At 32.9% G+C, this 20,444-nt stretch overlaps 3 protein-coding genes across 5 annotated transcripts; all 3 read right to left on the bottom strand.

The window, feature by feature from the left end:
* Positions 1-948: 948 nt before the first annotated feature.
* On the bottom strand, positions 949-4,702 carry LOC124829343 (fasciclin-like arabinogalactan protein 15). The gene is made up of 3 exons (XM_047302830.2): positions 2,892-4,702; positions 1,417-1,536; positions 949-1,279 (listed from the first exon to the last, which is right to left on the bottom strand). The coding sequence occupies exons 1-2, from the start codon at positions 4,189-4,191 to the stop codon at positions 1,463-1,465; spliced, it is 1,374 nt and encodes a 457-aa protein (XP_047158786.1). The 5' UTR covers positions 4,192-4,702; the 3' UTR covers positions 949-1,279; positions 1,417-1,462.
* Positions 4,703-7,525: 2,823 nt separating this feature from the next.
* RHF2A (RING-H2 group F2A) lies at positions 7,526-11,781 on the bottom strand. Of its 3 annotated transcripts, XM_088092933.1 has the most exons (10): positions 11,585-11,779; positions 11,138-11,296; positions 11,001-11,047; positions 10,440-10,566; positions 9,811-9,873; positions 9,592-9,700; positions 9,123-9,511; positions 8,900-9,007; positions 8,457-8,815; positions 7,526-7,898 (listed from the first exon to the last, which is right to left on the bottom strand). In XM_088092933.1, exons 2-9 carry the CDS (start codon positions 11,188-11,190, stop codon positions 8,503-8,505), a joined length of 1,209 nt encoding a protein of 402 aa, XP_087949059.1. In that variant the 5' UTR covers positions 11,191-11,296; positions 11,585-11,779; the 3' UTR covers positions 7,526-7,898; positions 8,457-8,502. The 3 variants fall into 3 exon arrangements, with proteins under 3 accessions (XP_087949059.1, XP_047158784.1, XP_087949060.1); XM_047302828.2 differs by lacking the exon at positions 10,440-10,566 and having other exon boundaries at positions 11,585-11,777; XM_088092934.1 differs by lacking the exon at positions 7,526-7,898 and having other exon boundaries at positions 8,455-8,815; positions 11,585-11,781.
* Positions 11,782-18,726: 6,945 nt separating this feature from the next.
* LOC124829344 (uncharacterized) lies at positions 18,727-19,795 on the bottom strand. Its single transcript, XM_047302831.2, has one exon. The coding sequence runs from the start codon at positions 19,590-19,592 to the stop codon at positions 19,083-19,085; it is 510 nt and encodes a 169-aa protein (XP_047158787.1). The 5' UTR covers positions 19,593-19,795; the 3' UTR covers positions 18,727-19,082.
* Between the last annotated feature and the right edge of the window lie 649 nt (positions 19,796-20,444).

The following is a 20,444-nucleotide window of genomic DNA, read 5'->3' as shown; positions in this document are numbered from 1 at the left end:
ACGCTTGGAGAAAACGAGTAACAGATGAAAGAGACATGGTAGCGACAACATGGGAGAAAGAAGTGATAACCAACCGCAAAAGCCTAATTACATCCATAGTTTTATGAATGTTTATAAAATAAGGTAAAAATTTTGATCAAAACCACTAAAAAAATTTATTTAAACCTAATGTACAAAACTTCTTTTACCCTACATTAGTTTATTTAACCTAAAACAATTCCTCCTGTCCCTTATGCCTTTGCCCACCAACGATCACTACACTATTACAATTTTTTTATATTTTTAAAATTAATTTTAATAATTAATTTTTAATTTTTCTTTTTTATAAACATTTTTATTCATAAATATAACATTAACAATTATCATTTTATATTACTTTATAACTAGAGATATTTTAGTAATCTTTAATTTTTATCAATTAAACAATTATAATTATTTGTCATATTGATCAAATCTTACACTAATTTTCACTGTCACTCAGCTCCAAATCCACTAAAAAACAACAATAAATTCATCCTCAAATTCATCCACTCACTCTCCCCCAAATTATTCTTCCAAAGTAAACACCATAAAATATTTAAATAAGAAAACTTTTATAAATTAACCTGAACATAAACTAATTTTAATCTATAAAAGAATTATGTCATCATCTTATTGTCATTATTCCGTCAACCAATTAAACTTTTGAGTCCCTTTGAAACTTCGAAGAATCACTTTTGTCTTTTGGTTAGCTGTTATTTTAACACGAGGGTAATGGTGATTAAGTATGATAACTTATTGGATTAGAAAAAATGGTTTGCCAAAGCTACTTAAACAGCGCGCTCGCGCGCGCGCACACACACACACATATATATATATATATATATCAATCATGGTCTTGCTCATACAGATAGAAAAGGAAGAAAGTGAGAACAGAAAAATATAAGTTGGCAGGCAAGGAATGTCAGATTACAGTAAAGAATCATTTTATTATTGCATTTCCATTTCTTCAGTAAAACTACTTATTGAATGGGCACATGTCTTAAAGAAAAATTCCCTGATTATTTGCAGAAAACCTTCTCATCCCAGCAACCAACAAACCAACCACCTATGAAATTGAAGCTGAATCTAAGTACATATATGCACTATATGGTATGAAGACTTGAAGGACTCAAAAGCACAAAAGAAAATAATGGACAAAAATGTGGGAAAATCACACCCAAAGCAGCTGCCAACATCCCATTCAACAAAAGATGACCTTCATTTTTGACTTTTTACATTGAACGGATTTCCACTGGATCTGCATCAAAGCATGTGCAAGCAGTGTGTAAATAGACATATGGTAGAAAGAAAACTCATTTGTAAAATTATATATGCTGTCACCATTCCACTGAATAAGATCCTATTAATAAGATAATTATCTAGTTGAAATCTCACATCATTTTTTTCAGGGTTAGGGAAAGCCAGAAAAATGTGAGCTTCTTCATTGACAAGAGGTGAATCTAGAATGTTGTCCAAAGGTTCCAAGCATCCAGCATGCTGCTTCAAGTAATTTTCCTGCACATGACATTTCACGAAATCAGTTTCGACAAAAAGAACCAAACCTTGGACAAACAGTTGCTTTATTTAGATTAGCATGTGAAAAGAGATGTGTATAAATAACTTACCCCCACAAAAACAAAAGAATCATTTGACTACAGAATTTACATTTTGATATGTTAAGGATGTAGGTCGAGCTCAGAGAGTCACAAGCATTATTTGCTTAAAAGGAAAGACATGAAAATATACATGGTCGTAGCACATGGCCATTGACTTGACTGGGAAGATGCAAAAGCTAGGCAAACCAATTTTGTGCATATTTCACATTTACTATTTGGTAGGCCTAAATCTTCATCAGCAACAGCTACGTTTTACTCTACTCTAAAATGTCACATCAAAGGCAACTCAGAAAACTCTAATACATTCACTAACCCCGCCACTGGGTTTCTCAACCCTTTTCTTATTTAAAGTCAAGACAAAAAAACCTTAATTTCTCCTAAAAAAATACTTCTGTTTCACCTTTAGGAAACTTCATCTCACACATGTAAATATCTAACGATAGAAGGCAAAAATAAAGAAGTTTGGCATGGTATGAACTGTAACAACAAGCAAATAATACAGTCCTCCCATCATAACGTGAAGTAGTTCCCATTCCCATTCCCTGCATTTGTCTAACAAGAATAATCAATTCCTCATTTATCATATCAAACAATTTGGGAGTGTTTGAAAAGTAGATTTTTAATAGAATTGATTTTGATATGACGTGATTTATTTATGGATGTTATCATTCTAATAACAAATTAGTAGTAAAACTCGGTTATTTTTATGCAACACCAAAGTTCCTTAAAGTTGCTTCAACTTCATATCCCAAAATTATATAATCAGTTACCTAAAATCATATTAGCTGGAATTAAACCATGATTCTAAATGATATCTAACGTGAATTGAATCATATTGGCTGGAACCAAACATGTAATCACAAACCCAACACGAAACGTCTAATTGAAGATATCCCAGACAAACATGTCTTCATTTAGTTTTCTACCCCAAAAGAAACCAACCTAATACAGAACAAATTTCAACTCTTCCAGTCCCACCTAGATCCCACAAGGCCAAAACTAAACCCAAATCATAACTTCAACAGGATTTTCCGAATTCAATTCTACAGCAAAAACTAAAAATAACAACGACGTGAGCCAATCAACGTAGTTAACCAAAAGCAGCCACACAATAAAAGACACTTTAAAAAGAAAAACAAAAAATAACGAAATCCAGACAGCCAAAGACATCGCTGTCACCTCTTCCCTTTTTCCTTTTCCCTAATCCACAGAAAAGCACAAGAAAAAAACAACATAGGCAACAGTGGACCGTACCTCTCCTGTGCTTGAAAACAACTTTTGCAGCGGGTTGACCCGAACGGGTAGTGGTTTTAACCCGCTCCTCCTCCTCCTCTTCCGTCGGAAACAAAACCCCGTCAATCCCCTGAACCGAGATCCGACCATCCGTGTAAATATCCGGGTCAAACAAATACGCCGACCCGTCCCCGTGCCCGAATTTAACGGACCCATCAGCCTCCTGCGCCACCACCTTATGCGGCAACCGCAGAGTATCGTAACGAACCTTCCCAAACCTTCGAACTGCATTGTACATGCTCTCTTCAGTCTGATACTCCGGTATAATGTGATAATACATTATCCGCTCCGGCGCACCCGGTTCACTCAACTGCTCCGTCGTTAACTTCGCCATGGCTTCGTCGTTCGGAGCCAAAACGGTGAGAATGTAACCCTCAGACACTAAACGACCCATTTCAACGGCCAACGACGTTAGATTCACGAGAATGTCCGCCATCTCGTTGTATCCACCATAGTGGAGGAGCGTGTGGATGAAATCCTTCACCTGCTTCTCGCCATTGAAGTGATGGTGCGGTCCACCTGGTCCCGGCGCCGGCGCCGGAGCCAGGGAAGGTCCCGGAGACATGGCGTCGTAGATCGGAAGTGCCGGCGGGGAGCCAGGTTTCGCCGGTGGGGGAGGCTTTTTGAGACGGTGGGTTCTCGGGTCGACCTCCGGGGCTCCCTCGGGCTTGACGGCAGAGATGGAACGGAGAGTGCGGCGGCGGTTGAAGTCGTCCTCGACGGAGCGGGGGAAGAGGAGGCGGTCGATGGCGTGTATGACGCCGTCGGGTCGGGTCAGGGCATCCGGGTGGGTAACGCGGGCCTGGTCGACGGTGGTGAGGTTTTCGGAGAGACGGATTTGGTGGTTGGAGAGAGTGGTGACGTGGCGGATTAGGGTTTGGGATCCGATTCGGCTGGGGACGATGTGAGAGAGGAGAAGCGTTTGGAGGGAGTGAAGGTTGGCGGGTTCGAGAAGGAAGCGCTTGAAATCAGAGTCGAGATTCCGGTCCAAAGCTTCGTTGGTCGGAGCGAAGATTGTTATGTTGCTTGCCGCCACGGTTTCCTCTAGTTTCTGCAACAGCATGGCTTTTTCCACAAGCTCTGCAAGTTCTGTGTAATGCGAGTCCAGAAGAGCAACTAAGATTGAGTTGGAGTTAATCTGAGCCGTCGGTGACGAGGGAGATGAGTCTCGCGACGTTATTGCCTGAGGAAAAACACAGAGAACGCAGACAACGGTGTAGAAGACACGGAGGTCGGAGACGCCATAGATGCGGCGACCCATGGCCGGAATGCGGTTGAGAGTAACCCAACCACCACTTCACCAGGAGCAGCAGCGACTGTACGATTCCTTTGTTGGTTTTCGGTCTGGTGGATAAATAATCCGAAGCATGACAACATGTACGCTAATCACAGAAACTGTGCCATGTTTGGGATGAGTTTAAAAGTGTTTAGTTCTTTAATCCGGTGGTTTTATTCTGATCGAACTCGTGACTTTTCTTTTTACGAAAATCAGTGAAATTGAGTTGGCGGCAGAATTTAGCGCATAGCAGATTAACGCAAGGGAATGTGTCGGTTGCATTGGGAAGCGGGTGAACACGTGGCGATTTTGTATTGGTTGGAAAGGAAGAATCGGACAGCATTAGAGTGGGGTCCACTGGCCAGCTGGAACATTGACATTAACCAGTGTTGTTGGAAAATTTGATGAGGAGAAAAAAAAGGTACTAGTTAAGTCATGGTGTGTTGGAGGGGGCAAGATATTTACGTACTAAAGAAGAAGAAGAAATTGTTAGAGTGTAGTTAATGTTGGTGGTGCCCACTTGGCATCCCATGCTATTGCTTTCTCTTGTGTAATCATTCCCTTATATGCTTATTTTCTCTAATAACCCACTTGCTCTTATTTACATTAATAATCTAGATAGACTTAATAAAATTAATATGATTAATTAAAGTTTTTCTGAATAAAGTTAATATGATTAATGAAAAATTAAATGAATAAATCAAGTTAGCAAAATCTTAAAATTACCATCTTGATTTATGTAATCTAGAATTATCTAGGAAAAATCTTATAAAGATATTATAAGTAATATTGTTCACCGTTTAATTTATTAAATACTATATTTATCATTTACTTACGCATATTTGACTTGAACGTCAAAATATTATCACAAGCATCCCGATTCTTAAATTAAAAAATGATTCTAGTGGACATGTGTAGTGTGTGTTTCAATTCCAAACATGACTTTAGAATAAGTTTAATATCATTGACTAATTCATTATCAATATTGACAGATAAGTTTATTGAATTTTATAGAAAAAAATACATAAAAAAGTACAATTAGAAAATTTTAGGTATTTTAAAATTGTACTAGATTAAGTGGAAAATTAATATTCGTGGATCCCAACCTCTTTTCTTTTTCTTTAAATGAAATAAACGAAGATGGTCTATTTTTTTTGTTTCTTCATTAATATTTTCACATTATTAGAGTATTTTCCTTTGTATTGAATGAATTCGTGTTGGGAGGAATAAACACTCGCCAACGTGAGTTTGACTCCATAATATTATTGTTTATTCATTTTAAAAGTTATACATAATACATATGTATTATATATTTAATGTGAATTGGCATATTCTTGAATAGCATAAAGAACATTTAAACAATAGTCATTTGCTAGTTTATTTGTCATAATGTTTATACTCGAATACTGAATTTTGCGAGGTTTAGAGCACTTTTGTTTCCACTAACACACGACAACATCTTTTGTTGTGTGGTGTGATCTGGCACGTGCACTATCCCAATTCTCACATTTCATCCAAAACTGTCGGTGCCACTATATTCTAAATTAATTTTAAAAGAGTAAATAAAAATAATTTCACAAATTATGGATATATCAAATAAAAAGTATGTTAAAATATCAGTCATTATCTTTAGTTACTTCATAACATGAAAAGTCTATAAGAGGATAGTCTATCCAATGGTTTAAAGAATATTTGTACAATATCTGTTAGTTGACTATTCTCGTATAATAAATTTAATGAATTTTATGAAAATGATTAAATTTATATTTATTTATTTTCAGCTAATAATATTAAAAAAATTAAACTCCTTTCACATAACCATTTGTTAAAAATTATTTGTCCTTTCTAACTTCAGACTTGACCGAATGGGTGTTACGCCTTAAAATATACAATGAGCAACATGGATTCTCCAAAATGCCCTTGCACTACAAAGTTATTATAATTATAAATGATCCTCCAAGTTTCTCCATATTCTTTCGATATTCATCAGTCAGCCTATTTTAGTAATATATATATATATATATATATATATATATATATATATATATATGTATGTATGTATACTAGTATTTTAAATTGAAAAATATTAAAATAGTAATATATTAAGTGGTCTTTTTATAGAGGTAAAAATATCACTATGTTAGAATTGAGAAAAAATAAAAGTAAACTAAACCTCTTTTTAAGTTAAATATTTTCACATATAATTTCCATTTTTATGTGACAGCATACGTCTCTTTCTATCCATTAAAAGAAACAATTTTAATGAATTTTCCGTGCAAACTAATCTCCTCCTTTTATCTATGTTTGATTAAAAGAGTAAACAAAATATCTGAAACCTTGTATGCTGGAGAGACAACGATGGAGAGGTAAAACTAGATGACCGTGTTTCTTCCGTTACAGACAACCGTACAGATCATATGATGAAGAAACGAGTTAAGGAAACAATTCGATGAAGCAATAAAAAGATATTTTTTATTACAGAAAGTTAAATTAAAAATGTAACGTATTATTAAAGATTATTTTTTATCATGTATATGTGTAAATATTTTATTATAAAAAACTATCTTCATACAAACTAGTATATTTCATTAATATAAACTGAAAAAAATTACTAACATATTATAAAAGATTTCATAATATTTTTCCAAGACTTCCACAAATGCTAATAAGATGTAAAACAAAATAGTCTGCACTACACTATAAATTAAATTAACTGTATTGCAAAATCTCTTTCTCTATTTTTTTAATTTAAAGATAAACTAATTTAATTTACTAAAATTATTTTACTGTTTCTCTTATTTTTACTCTAAGCAATAAGACTTTTGAAAAATCATATACATAGCTATTTCTGATTAATTTGCAATAGGAAATGTATACTGATATCAGGCATTAAACGCATAAAATAACCATAAAAGAACTTCCAGAACACAAGGAACGAGAAGCTTCTAGGCACAGGGACAGACAATCGAAAGAAAAGCAGATAGTTGTGAGGCGAAACGCGGAAGAACAAAACAATACTTCAAAATAGTGACTCTTGAGAAATTGCGTTTGAGCGAGTGAGAGATGAGAGAAAAGGTGCTAGATATTTGAATGAGAATTTGTGAATTTTGCAACTCGTTTCTCAAAAACCTACCTCACGCTGCAACAAACACATCAAAACCAAGAAAGATAGCAGCTAAAAGAATTTAAACCAATACGATTTTAACTTTCGGCACTCAATAAAATTCTGAAACACCTTCCAAGAATTTTATGAAGTGCAGAAAGAAACACCCATTCTGTTTTTCACTAAATCGGCCTATCCTACCAAGAATGCTCGCAATTTTAACAACGATGATGCAAAGTCTATACTGATCGTGTTTCACAATCAAACAGAAATTTCAGAGTATGACTTAATGCCCCCAATTGTCGTTGAGTTTGGGAACACATGAGGACATAGCACTTTATGTAAAAAAGATTATCTGAAAAATATCTATAAATAAGTTTACAATGTGAATATACAATCATATATAGGTTCCTAAGTTTCAAACGAAAGAGACCACTGCAGCCTTTTCAAGTTCTTTATTTCCAAAATCATAATTGTAGGTCTTCTTCTGCAGGCCAATGGATTATCACTTGCCTGGCCTGCGCCAGCCAATAGGCAATGCATCACATCCATGGAATTTCACATCCCCAATGGGCAATCCTATTTCTACCTGATATAGTAGAAACATTCATCAGCACGACATTATAAACAATCAATCAGGTAAACAACCAGTGCATGCCACAATGATAATTAGGACTATTGAGAGGGAAATTCAATTCCATAAAAATGAACTAACAAAATCTCTTCCATGCGCAGCTAAAACAAGAATTCATATCTAGATTCCTTCATAAAGCTTCAAAAGCAAAATCTAAAGGGGTTATAACAACATTTTTTTAGGATAATAACATTTTAACGTGTGATTCTGTGATTAGTCCAAAATTACTCCACAAAAAATAATAATAATTATAAACACTAACATGGATCAATCACAAAATGACACGTAGATGATGTTAAAATGTTGTAAAAAAAAAGTTGTCAAATTTTTTATAGGAAAGGATGGAGACAAAGATTAAAAATACAGAAAGCCAAGAAGAAAATGCAAGTAAAATCTTTGAAGAATGAGTGGGACTGTAATTACTTTACAAAAAATAGTTCTGATAAGGTGCGATCAAAACATGTATCTTCAGTACTTCACATTAAATAAATTTTAGTCTAGTAAAAATCTAACCTTTTAGACAGAACAAATCTCAGTTTTTGCAATTCCTTCTGTATGCTTAACTCGAACTAGAACCTGCAGCACAAGAAGCTTTTGTGTTATTGTCTCCCAAAAGACCGCCCCCTTCAGTGCCAGTTAAAGCCTGATCATTAGGTCCTTGAACTGAATCATCCTCTAAATTACTTGGAGCTGAATTAATATTGCTTCTATTACTGTCTCTGGTCTCCAGCCGTTCCATCATGCGGGACACAGTTGCAATCCCTGCATTAACTTCTCGCCTAACATCAGATCCAATATCAGACATAGCATTGTTACGAGAAAACCATCTCTCCTTCCACCCTCGGGTACTCTTGGAAATTGACTCCTTGTACCTGAAATACGAGAAAAAATAGAAATTATAATGGCAGAATATTGTACTTTACCAGACCCACATGCAACATACAAAAGTCTACTACCTTGATGACACAGCATTCAGTTTAGATTTCAGAGACTCTGAAAATGACTGCAATTCTGATGGGCCTGCTCTGTCTTGACTACTTGGAGATGACTGATTAGGTGATCTCCTGTATGAATTTTCAGACCCAAAAGTTGAGAACTTCTAAATATAGAATACAAGGCAATTATGAATTTATAAACTTAAAAATAATCTAGAGATTCAAAACCGAAAATGAAAATGACCTATTGTTGTACGATGATCCCTGATGTTCTGTACCAAGAGCACTAGATCCAGATCCTGAAGCAGAGACCTGCTCTGCTTGAACAGGAGCAACTAAAGTCAGTTGTGATGATTGTTCTCCTGTTGCAGGAGATGGAGACAGATTGGCAACAGCAATAGTAGGAGTTGCTTCATCATCTCCCCTCTGAGATGGAGAGGAAGAAGTAGGAGCCATGGGAGGCGAATTAGGATGAGTCGAAAAAACTAAAAAGTGTGGGCGACCTTGAGCTGATGACCTGTTTCTCTGCCCTTCCCTTCTAGCAATGTGGCGTGCTCTTCCCATTGCTGCTGCCGCAGCTAAGTGTTGGATTATACGCTCTTCAAGATCAGCATCACTAGCTCCAACTGGCAACTGCATGAGAACCCAAAAATCACCGTAATGCATGATAACAGTTCAAAATACTTTCAAACTAGCATAAGTAGACTACAAACATGTTGTAACTCAAAATCCCCCAGTGTTGGATGATGAAATATTGTGGCATTTCTAGGTGGATTGATCCTAAAGTTTCGCTCTCTTTCCACTGCCTCAAGTAATTCTTGGCTGCAAATACAAAAAAAGCAGAGAAGCAAGTAAATAAATCTATAAAGCAAATAATGACAAGCAGATTAATAAATAAACAAGAATTTAAGAACATCACGAAAACTACAAACCTTGTTGGATCTTTGAGACTGATAGGTTGCCAACACATGGGGCACTGGGAGCTTCTTTGACACCTAAAAGATAAAAGTTAGAGCTCAATACAAAGTCTTCCTCCAAAGATTGTTAAGCGATTTACGTAACAATTGATTGTGGCTGCGGGCACAGATTAGCCAATGTTTTTTTCCCTTGATACCAACATTTCTTTTTCACCAGAATATGTACATGAAACTAAAGAATAAACCACAAGGCATGGAAGAAACATGAAATTACGTGTATAACATATTTGTGAGCCTAACAGGAGCATGCTATAAATGTCCATATCTACAGACTTCAAAAATCAGAGCATCAATAGTCAACAGTAACTCATATAACAGACTGGAAGACTGCCCAAAACATTTCCTTTGTTCAGCGGAAAATGATCACTTGGACAACAACGAATTGATCTAGTAGCTAAGCAAGTTTGTACTTACGTGTAACAACTGTATAATGATTGAAGTTTTTACTCTGGGACAGTATTAATAAGTTGCTTTTATCACTTGGACACTGTTAAAAGTTATCAAATTGTAAACCAGTCAAGTTCAGGCCCTACTGGTTTATTGTTCATAAAATTCATCTGATATTTCCAAGAACCTTGACTAACCATAGATCAATAAAGTGCCTCAAACAATGGCGATATAATGACTTGAAGGAACGATATGAAATTGGTTGTTGATATAAGCCCCGAGAGTCATTGGCATTGACATACTCGAGCGCTGGAATTTTCAAGCCTGCACAACAGTGAAAGCTTCATTCCAACTTCAGAGAAATAACAATAATTCATGACACTCTCTCGTTCAGCTGATAATGACAGCTTATTTTAAATTGAGCACCAGACGCATGTTTTCCTTCAAAATAGACAAACATATCCGCAAAATACTCTATTAAGAAGCCCCTTCTGCAAGTACATCAGCAGAAAATACAGTCATACAAATTCCTTACTTTAGGAACCCAAATCACTGATCAAGAAACATAGCAGCGGCTTTAACAATCGAGATTCACAGCAATAATTATAGTAATGATAATAATAATAATAGTAATAAATAATAATAATAGTAATAAGTGAAACACCCATCATTACCACCAAAGTCCAGCCCAGCCCAATCAACATTAATCCCCATGATTGACTCAAAAAGAATTAATTATCGAAACCGAATAACAATACCATTCGAGAATGCACTGAAGATGAAACTCGTGCTTGCAACTGGTAACCTGCAAGAAGGGTATAAGAATAGCCTGATCAATAGGGTTTACAAGCAGTCAACAGTAATCACGACCATAACAATTAAACTGACACCATACCGTGGAAGGATCACTGTCACAGAAGGCTTCAAGGCATATGCTGCAGGCATCATCACAAGCGTCCTGAATTCCACCCTCCACAAAAGCAGCGGCGGAAGTCAAATGCGCCTCAGACTTATTACTGTCATCACTGATATTATTCCCTTCCATCCCAGCACCCTACAAAACAACACCCCGCTGAAATCGACACAAACATACAACAACAAGAACTGTAGACATAAAATCCCAATCGAATTGACAACCCACGCCGCCACGCTACAGGATTCGGAACACAGCGAAACAAATCAAACTAGCACTCCTAGGGAATCAGATCAAATCAAAGAGTCTCGGAAGAGAAAGATTCCCTAATCGAAAAGGACAGGGCGTGGGAAAAGAAAAAGAGAGAAAGAGAGAAAGAGAAAGGAGAAAAATTCAGAGTAGACAGCTGAGTAATCGAAACGGTGTTACCTCCATGGAGAATTGCGCGATGACTTAGCGAAATCGAGATTCGAGATGCGATTGGAAGAAAACCCTAGCGAGAGCGAAAGAGAGAGAGAGAGAGAGAGAGAGAGAAGTTTTCTACGGTGCGGTGTGGTGTGGTGCGGTGTGAAGTGAGTGTGTGGGTGCAGGCAATGGGGGTTACCCATTCCTTTATGTTTTACTTTTTGGAAGAAACCAACCAAACACGGAGTCAGCTAACCTTACCTTAGCTCGCTCGGTCTTCGTCCACCACTCTCTGTTCTTCTGACACGTGGCATTCCCAAACGAATCTCTTTGACGAGTCTCTCACCTTACGCGTCACTCTCTTTTGCTCCGCCCCATCATCATACATACATTCACATTATCTATATCACCATCCCTCCTTTAATTTACCTTTCACATTCAAATTCTTATATAATTACATTAATTCCTTTTAATGATTTTCTAAAATAGTACAAATTATCTATGTCACTTTGAATCACAAACAAGTGACAGAAATTTCCATTCATTTCATATTTAATCATAAGGAACTGTTTAATCCCTACCACTTGCTCACGCGCAATTACACCAATCAAACTTTTCATAATAGGTCTTATTCTACAATCTCATTAACACTTTCTGAATACAAAACTTAGGATTTTCAATACATTTTTCCCATTCAGACACTCATTCAAATATCATATAGGTAATTTAATAAAAGGTAGTATGTAGAGATGACTAATATACTTGTTTTCATAAATATTTTTTAAATTTATTTTTGTTTTAATAAAAAAATCTCCACCTTGGTATAATTATGAATATGAATAATATTTAAATTTTTGAATTGATATGAAAATTGGGATATATATATATATAAATTATTTTTTAGCTACATATTTTTTTATCTCTTTTTAATTGTTTGATTTTATTATGAAATTACTTCAGATCTTCATGTTATTTTCTATTCAATCAAATGTATGAAAATTATATATTTTTTATATTTTATATTTGAATAATTATATTTATTTTTAATATTTTTATTTATCGTTTCTTCACATAAAAATGTTTAACTTTTAATTTAAATATTTAATAGCATAAATCATTTATTTACTAGACAATATAAAATTTTATCTTTTCTATTGTCTTTTAATTTTTTCATTTAATTTTTTTAAAACAATTTTTATCATCTTCCAACTAATTTTGATATTTGAAAAGTTTAATCGCTAAGATATTTTTCATGTAATTATATTCAATATATCAAATTGTTTATAAAACACATATTTGACTTTTTAACATTTTTATTTGTTGTTTACTTCTATTGTTTAGAATATTGTTTTGATGTCTTTTATATAAATATTTTTATTTTTTAATTTATTATCATAAGTGTAATTCTATCACTATAAATCGTATAAAACAAATATTTACTATCATGTAATAATTTAATGTATTGTCATAAATAATTTTTATCATTATCCAACATATTCAAAAGACAAAATATCTATATTAAATTTCAATTATTATTACTTTTATTTATACATAAAAAAATTCACTATAATTTAAACAACCTAGGAAAGAGACATTTAAAACATTTTTAAATTTAATTATATGTTTCCTTTTAATAAGTTTTTTAAAAGTATTTTTAAACTTTATCAACTTTATTTTATGAACTTTACAAATTTAATAAATATTTTGGTCTTATAAATTTTATATATTACTCTAATTTAAAAGATATATGATTATAATTTACTTTTAAATATTTAATATTAAAAAATATAATACATCATTCTAATATTGAATGTTTCTCTCCTGATATATTTGTTTATTTTAGAAAAATTAATTATTTAATATTAAAACCTTAAAAAGAGGCAGACACACGTACAAGTGTGTATTCGATCCTGAAAAAAAGAAGGATGACACAAATTTTTTTTTAAGATGAATATGAAATAACAAAATTCTATCCACCTTACCCCTTATCATCCCTGACAATAGTCACAATTGGTCTAAAAAATAATAAATATCATTATAATATATTTCAAATAGTTATTTACTATCATAAAATATAAACTTTAAATTTAATCCAATCTTTTACAATTAGTTTAAAAAATAAAATTGTATTTACTTATATATTTTAAATTTATTTTATTTTTTATCGGTCCATCTATATGTTTAATAAATTTAACTATGACATTATTCAATAAGTCAGAATATTACATTCATTCTGTTAACAGTATTTACTTCTTCCCTCTAATTAGTCTGAGTCTTCTTTTACTCAGTCTAGGTTTTTGAGAAATTTGGTTTGGGAAGATTAATTTAGGTTTGACTTTTCGTAGCCAAAATTAAAGGCGTAAATAACTTTGCCCTCGGTTCTATGATTTGTAAATTAATTATTTTTTGGAATAAGTATGACTTTTGCCCGAAATTGAACACGCTATTATCGTTCACAATGTGTGAATAATTCAAACCTGTTGCCATCAAAGGAAAAAAAAAAACTCTCCTAAAAACCGAAAAGAAAGGGACCAATAACTCTTCTATTAAAAAAATCAAATTTATTTTCGAGCTAGAAGATTACAGAAAGCCCACAAAAAAAATATCAGCTATTGCTCTTAGGAATTATAAATGTTAAATGCAAAAATTAAAATTTAATTTATCTTCAAAGAGATGACCCATTGGAATATCTTTTCAAGCATATATTATTGGATTGTATGACCAATCTCATACATAGTTAATTATCAAATTGACAACAGAATTATAAAATTTGAAAAATCATCTAATAGATTTGACGATTATTTATTGAATAATCAAAATAAATCATCATCAAAACATAAATGATAAATCATAAAATTTAAATAATAATTTAACTAACTGGACCACCATTCATTAGATAATGAGTTTGAACAATATTAAAATTTATTAACCTTATAACTAATAAACTTAAAGTTAAAACATAATATCATATAAAAAGTTTATTATAAAGTTTTCTCAATAAATTGTCAACTCTTGACTGGTTAAAACAGAAAGTCTTGTTTATAGTTATGACTAATTTTTGTAAATCATAGAAAAGTTGCACAAACTGTGCTTCCATAATTGAGTTTGAAAAATCAAGAAAAGAGACTGCGATAAAGAAGAAAATTATACTCTGATACCATCAAATTAACAATCACTGTCTACGTTGATAGAATGGTCCATTGTATAAAAAAGTTTAGAAACCTTAACACTATTTTCATTTATCTTCACACATTTATATATATATATATATATATATATATATATATATATATATATATATATATATATATTATTCTTTTTTTACTTACAAACTAATAGAGAATATTGCTGATTCAATAATTTTTGTTTTTATGAATTTAAATGTTTTTTTCTCATCCAAAAATTATGGATTAATATACTAAGGTTGATCAAACAAAGTTTTAATTAGTTGGTATAATTCAATCAAATAAATCTTTAAACAATTAAAATTTAACTTTGATGTCGTATTTTCCGCTGTATTAACAAATGAAACAGAGAACCAAAACATCTCACCGGTGGTATAAACCACTCTTGTTTATGATTATTACTTGTTAATTACTCACTCATACTTTTTTTTAAGTTAAAGAAATAAACTCAAACTTTGAATTAGACTTAATTATTTAAATTAGCTGAAACTAAATTTTAAGACTTTATTCATTACTGCAAGGTAATTAATTTTTATGTTTTGTTGACATGGTAGTGCTTTATTTCAAAGTTTGGGTCATATTAGTAAATACTATTGTTTTAAAGATTAGTTTCATTTTGAATATATAATTTCTTCTCAAAAAATATAGGCACATATTTTTTTAGTGGTAGATTAAATTATAATAATTTTTGTATTTTATGTTCATAAGTTCAACAATAATTTGATTTTTTACACAAACAAAATTAATTATGTCATACAAATGACTTAAAACTTAATATAAAAACAAATAAATTTCAAACTTTAAACTAAATTGAGTTGAATAAAAAGTAGAGTTGCAACCGTTAACCTTTTGGAATTGAAATTTAAACTTAGAAAACAATACATATATCGATTTTACATAATCAAATTAATGTAATCTTGATGTAGTGGTAGACGTATCAATCATATTTATATTATTTTCGACATTATTTTTTACCATATTTTACTGTACAAGGTGTTAAAAGTTGGAGTCTTTATGTATTGTTATTACAGTTACTTATAATATTTGAAATTCGTCTAACAAAAGTTATTTGATATGTTTTTAAAGTGAAAATAATTTCATTTACATGGTAAAGATAATCTGTATTTATGTGAAGAACACTCTCTTACATATTATATAATATATTGCATATACAATTCATATTAGTATAAAAAACCTTTTTATATAACTTAAAAAAATTATATTGGTTTCAGAACTACTATAAATACAAGAAGTATAAGTTTTAAAATCAGTATAAAAGTGTCATTATTTATACAAGTTAAGCTAGTAATCGATGTAGAAAGTGTTAAAAGCATAACTGAAACAGAAAGTGTTATAAGCATAACTGAAACAGTAAAATTCTAAATGCCTTCATCCTAGATTTTTCTTAGCCATACATTTGAAAGACAAACAAAATAAACAAATATTTTTTCATGAGAGAGACCTGACTCTTCTGCAATCCTTTGAGTCATTGCAAAGAAATAAGTATTTAATCAAACTACTCTAAAATTCATCATTTATTATCACCTTAGAAAAAATCAATGCAAAAAAGCCAACACAAAACGTAAACCTTAATAAAGAAACCTTAGTACACACCATCACACCGTCTAGAATTTCTCTAGGTCGTAACCCAGGTCAAAGTTCATAGCTCATAGGATGGACTCGACAATATCAGTAAGGACCTTGTATGCCTTGACGGATTCACTGTGCACCATAACAGAGTGATTTATGGCGACAACATGCACAAATCATTCGATCTAGACCTAAAACGGTGGGGAGCAGTTATGGATGAAACGATGGAGGTCATGGCGGATGGCAACTCGTGTTAACTTCTCAGTGTTGATGTTGGCATCGAGTAGGCTAGATAGTTGTCTAACAACTCAAGGTGGTGGAGACAATGGTCATGGTTGTAGGCATTGTGGCAACGATGATGCTCAAACATTTGCGACTATGCAAATCCATGGTGTTGAGAGTGTGAATGGATGACATGTTAGGGATTTAAGAAGGGGAGGAAAAAGGAGAATGATGGTTAGCATTTTGAGAACCCTTTATATGTGTTTACAAATAAAAAATACATTTTATAGTAGTTATAACTAGAACTATTGTATGGTCATTCGATTTACTTAGGATCGGACAATTCACACATTTAGGATTGTACCATACAGCTCGAATGATTACTTTTAAACAACAATTAGACTTGATGTAGATTAATTTACATTAAAACATGATTAAGACCAATTGGATTGTGATTAGGCCCTGAAATCTAGTTTTGGATAAAAAGATAAATGATTGTAATTATTACGCATTAATTACTTAACTCATTAAATCTTTACTTACTTATGACCTAATAAACAGATAACATCAATCCTATAATTAAAATAGTATGGAAAACATTTTTTTATTATAAAAATGTCATTACGTTCACTTTTTAAATAGATTAAAAATTGTCTTTTTTATTACAAAAATTGACACCGTATTTACTTTCTAATATATGAAAGTGTTATCTTATCTACAATTTTAAATACTAATATAAAAAATATAAAAAGTTAATTTTGCATTATTAGTATATGTATATCAAATATGTTTAAAGGATGATGGAGAGTTATATATATATATATATATATATATATATATATATATATATATATATATATATGTGTGTGTGTATGTGTGTGAAAGGTATTTAAATAATTTTCATTTTCAAAAGTAAAAAAAAAGAAAGAAACCCCAAACCCTTGCTCACCTTCCTCATTTCTCTCAACCCTTTCTCTTTTATCTTTCTCACTTCAACATTTTCTCTGTCATGCCTACTGTAACCCGAACTGAAAAAATCGGAAACATTTGCTTAATCCTAATCCTCCTTCCTCACTTATCCAATTTGTTTCTCTCTCCGGTTGCTTTTAATTAACTTATAACTCTTTTTGGATTCAAATCTAAGCAAAAGATGAAAACAACTAAGATAAAAAAGAATAATTCAAAAAATGATGAAAGATTTCATTCCAATTTAATTGAATCTAGTACAAAAAGAATACATGGAACTATATTTCATTTCAAATTGTCAGTATTTTAGGTTTTTTTAGGTATTTTTTATGATATTGTAGCCCCAACCTATCCATGAATATAAGAAATAGCGAGAACTCTTGATTTCTCTCAACATCTCTCTCAATTCGAAAATTTAGAATTTGAATTGATGTCCTTTCATCGAATCCTCCTAATTGCATTGATTTATCCGAAAGATTTCAGTTCAATTTGAATTGTGTGGGTGAGTGTGAATATGAAGATAAGAGAGAAACAAATTGGACAAGTAAGGAAGGTGGATTAGAGATAGGTGAATGTTTATGATTTTTTCAGTTGGGACTACATTAGGGATCATAAAGAAAATGTTGAAGTGAGAGAGATGAAAGAGAAATGGTTGAGATGAATGAGTGAGGTGAGTAAAGGGTTGAAGGTTTCTTATTTTTTTAGTTTTGTCTACTAAAATCCGATACACATTACTAAAATGTACCTAACTAAAGAAAACGTAGAAAAATAGTGAAACCCCTGCATTTGAGATAAAAAGTGATATTGCACACACAAAATTATAAGAAGAAACACCGAATTTTAAAAATCCTAAAAAGTTGAATAAGGGGTTAGGTAGTTGGTAATCTCTCTTAAAAGTGTCTTCAACGCAAGTCATTAAAGAGATTGCAAGAGTTTAGATTTTACATTAAATAGGAAAGAGAAAGGAGAGACTAAGAGAGAAATGTAACCGTATTAAAGATGTATTAAAAGTCAAATAAGAAAGTTATGAAAGTTAATTGAAGTGAAGGCGAGCAAAACTCCTGAAAAAGCTGTTTGAAGAGAAGAAGTTGAAAAGCAATAGCATTGAGAAGAGACAAGAAAGCATGTTGCAATGTTGCTTTTTGATGTGTTATATGACCTACTACTCCCGTTTTGAACAAGGGAAACAACGAGAAAAAGAAATATGTACAACATTAATCTATTTGAATGTGAACCTTAAAATGAATACATCATTACTCTCGCCACTCACTTTTTTACCTCAAACTTAACATGCCAATATCTGACAATGGAACCTACTTTCTACTTACCCTTCTTCCTCAGTACAACTACAACCACTACATGTTAATCACTTCAGAAATTCGTAAAACACTTTCTCAACGTTATCACAATAATGAGAAAATAGACACAAGGAGAAAAAAAATTATTATCCACTAAACCCAATATATTTGATTAATCACTGTCTTATGCACACACAAATCATCGCGCGTCCACGTCACGCTCCAAAATGGTTTGGTTTCAGTTGCGCGCAAAGGTCGAAATCATTGGGCCTGGCAGGGGCATTCCGCAGTGGGTTGTTGTCGTTGTTGTTCGAGGCGCTGAGAATCGCTTCTCCAGAAGCCCGTTCCGTTAAACTGGGCCCACATCTCCTCCTCCAGCTTGCTAGTGTCCTCCGCCACGTTTTCCGAGAGGTTTTCCTCCAGAGAGGGCCTGGGCCCAGAAACATCATCGGGCCCAGAAACACCATCGGGCCCGTGATCCAAGAGAGCCTCCGTTTTCTTGTTCTTCTTCTGCAACTGGCGTCGCTTCCTCTTGTGCATGGCCTTCTTCACGAGACCGGCGGGGACCTTGTAGGCGGCGAGCACTACCACGTCCATCACTGTGCAAGGTACGCAGCAGCACACGGCGGCGCACGCAGCAGTTGCATTTCCCGCGACCTCTCCCGCGCGGCAGCGCTCCCGGCACCGGGTGACCGGCGGGGAGCGGCGCAGGACCTTCTGCTGGCGTGCCATGGGGAGCGGCGGCGGCGAGTGAAAAGAGTGAGAGGTCATCCCTCCATTGTTAAGAAGAAAGGAAGGGTTTGAGAAATGTGCGGTGGAATCGAAGTGAATGGATGGGGGAGCTTGAACCAAGGGAGTACCAAGCTTTTCACAGGCTAACAAAACCCTTTTTAATATATATTTATATATATACACATACAAATATTTGTGTATTTTAACATACTCTTTCTTGTTAGTTAAATTTGTAACAAAATTAAAAAATTCACGCAACAATATAAATACCATGTACTCATTGATTAAATAACATCGATTTTCATCCTTCTTAGTAATTTTCCTTAAGGCCATATATTATATTGTTCTAAGGTTGCTACCCCTTTATACATGCAAAATGATATTTACACTTTCATGAAACAATTTTTTTTTTCGTTCAATTATTCTAAAAACAAATTGTTCTTTACTTGAATATAAATTGTAGCCGTTATAATTCTTTATAATAATAAATTACATATAAGCACTTAGTTTGTGGAATCTAACCGCCGCTTATATAAGTTTGTAGTTTACTTTATTTGTCATAGAAAATCACGTTTCCTGATTATTGAAAAATGGATATAACATTATTCAGGCGTTTTAAGTAATAGATAAACTTCAAAGATAATTTATTTATGGCATGGTCCACACCAATCCTTATGTTATAATAAAAAATAAACTTCATATATGTAGGTGCGACTGTACAAGATTCATACTTTAAACTGGAAAGGCTTTTGCTCAAGAGGAAGTGTTATGGATGTAGTATTAAATCATTTTCATTCCTTTTCTTAATTGTATATAAACCTTTTAATGATGCGAGGCTTTTGATTCATTATTATAATATGAATTGTATTGTTTATACAAAAACTTTCGAAT

The sequence above is a fragment of the Vigna umbellata genome, chromosome 6 (assembly GCF_029865625.1).
Source record: "Vigna umbellata cultivar VRB3 chromosome 6, Vumbellata_1.0, whole genome shotgun sequence".
Classification (NCBI taxonomy): Eukaryota; Viridiplantae; Streptophyta; class Magnoliopsida; order Fabales; family Fabaceae; genus Vigna; species Vigna umbellata.
The sequence above is the reverse complement of the archived record's forward strand: the minus strand, read 5'-3'. Positions and strand labels throughout refer to the sequence as shown.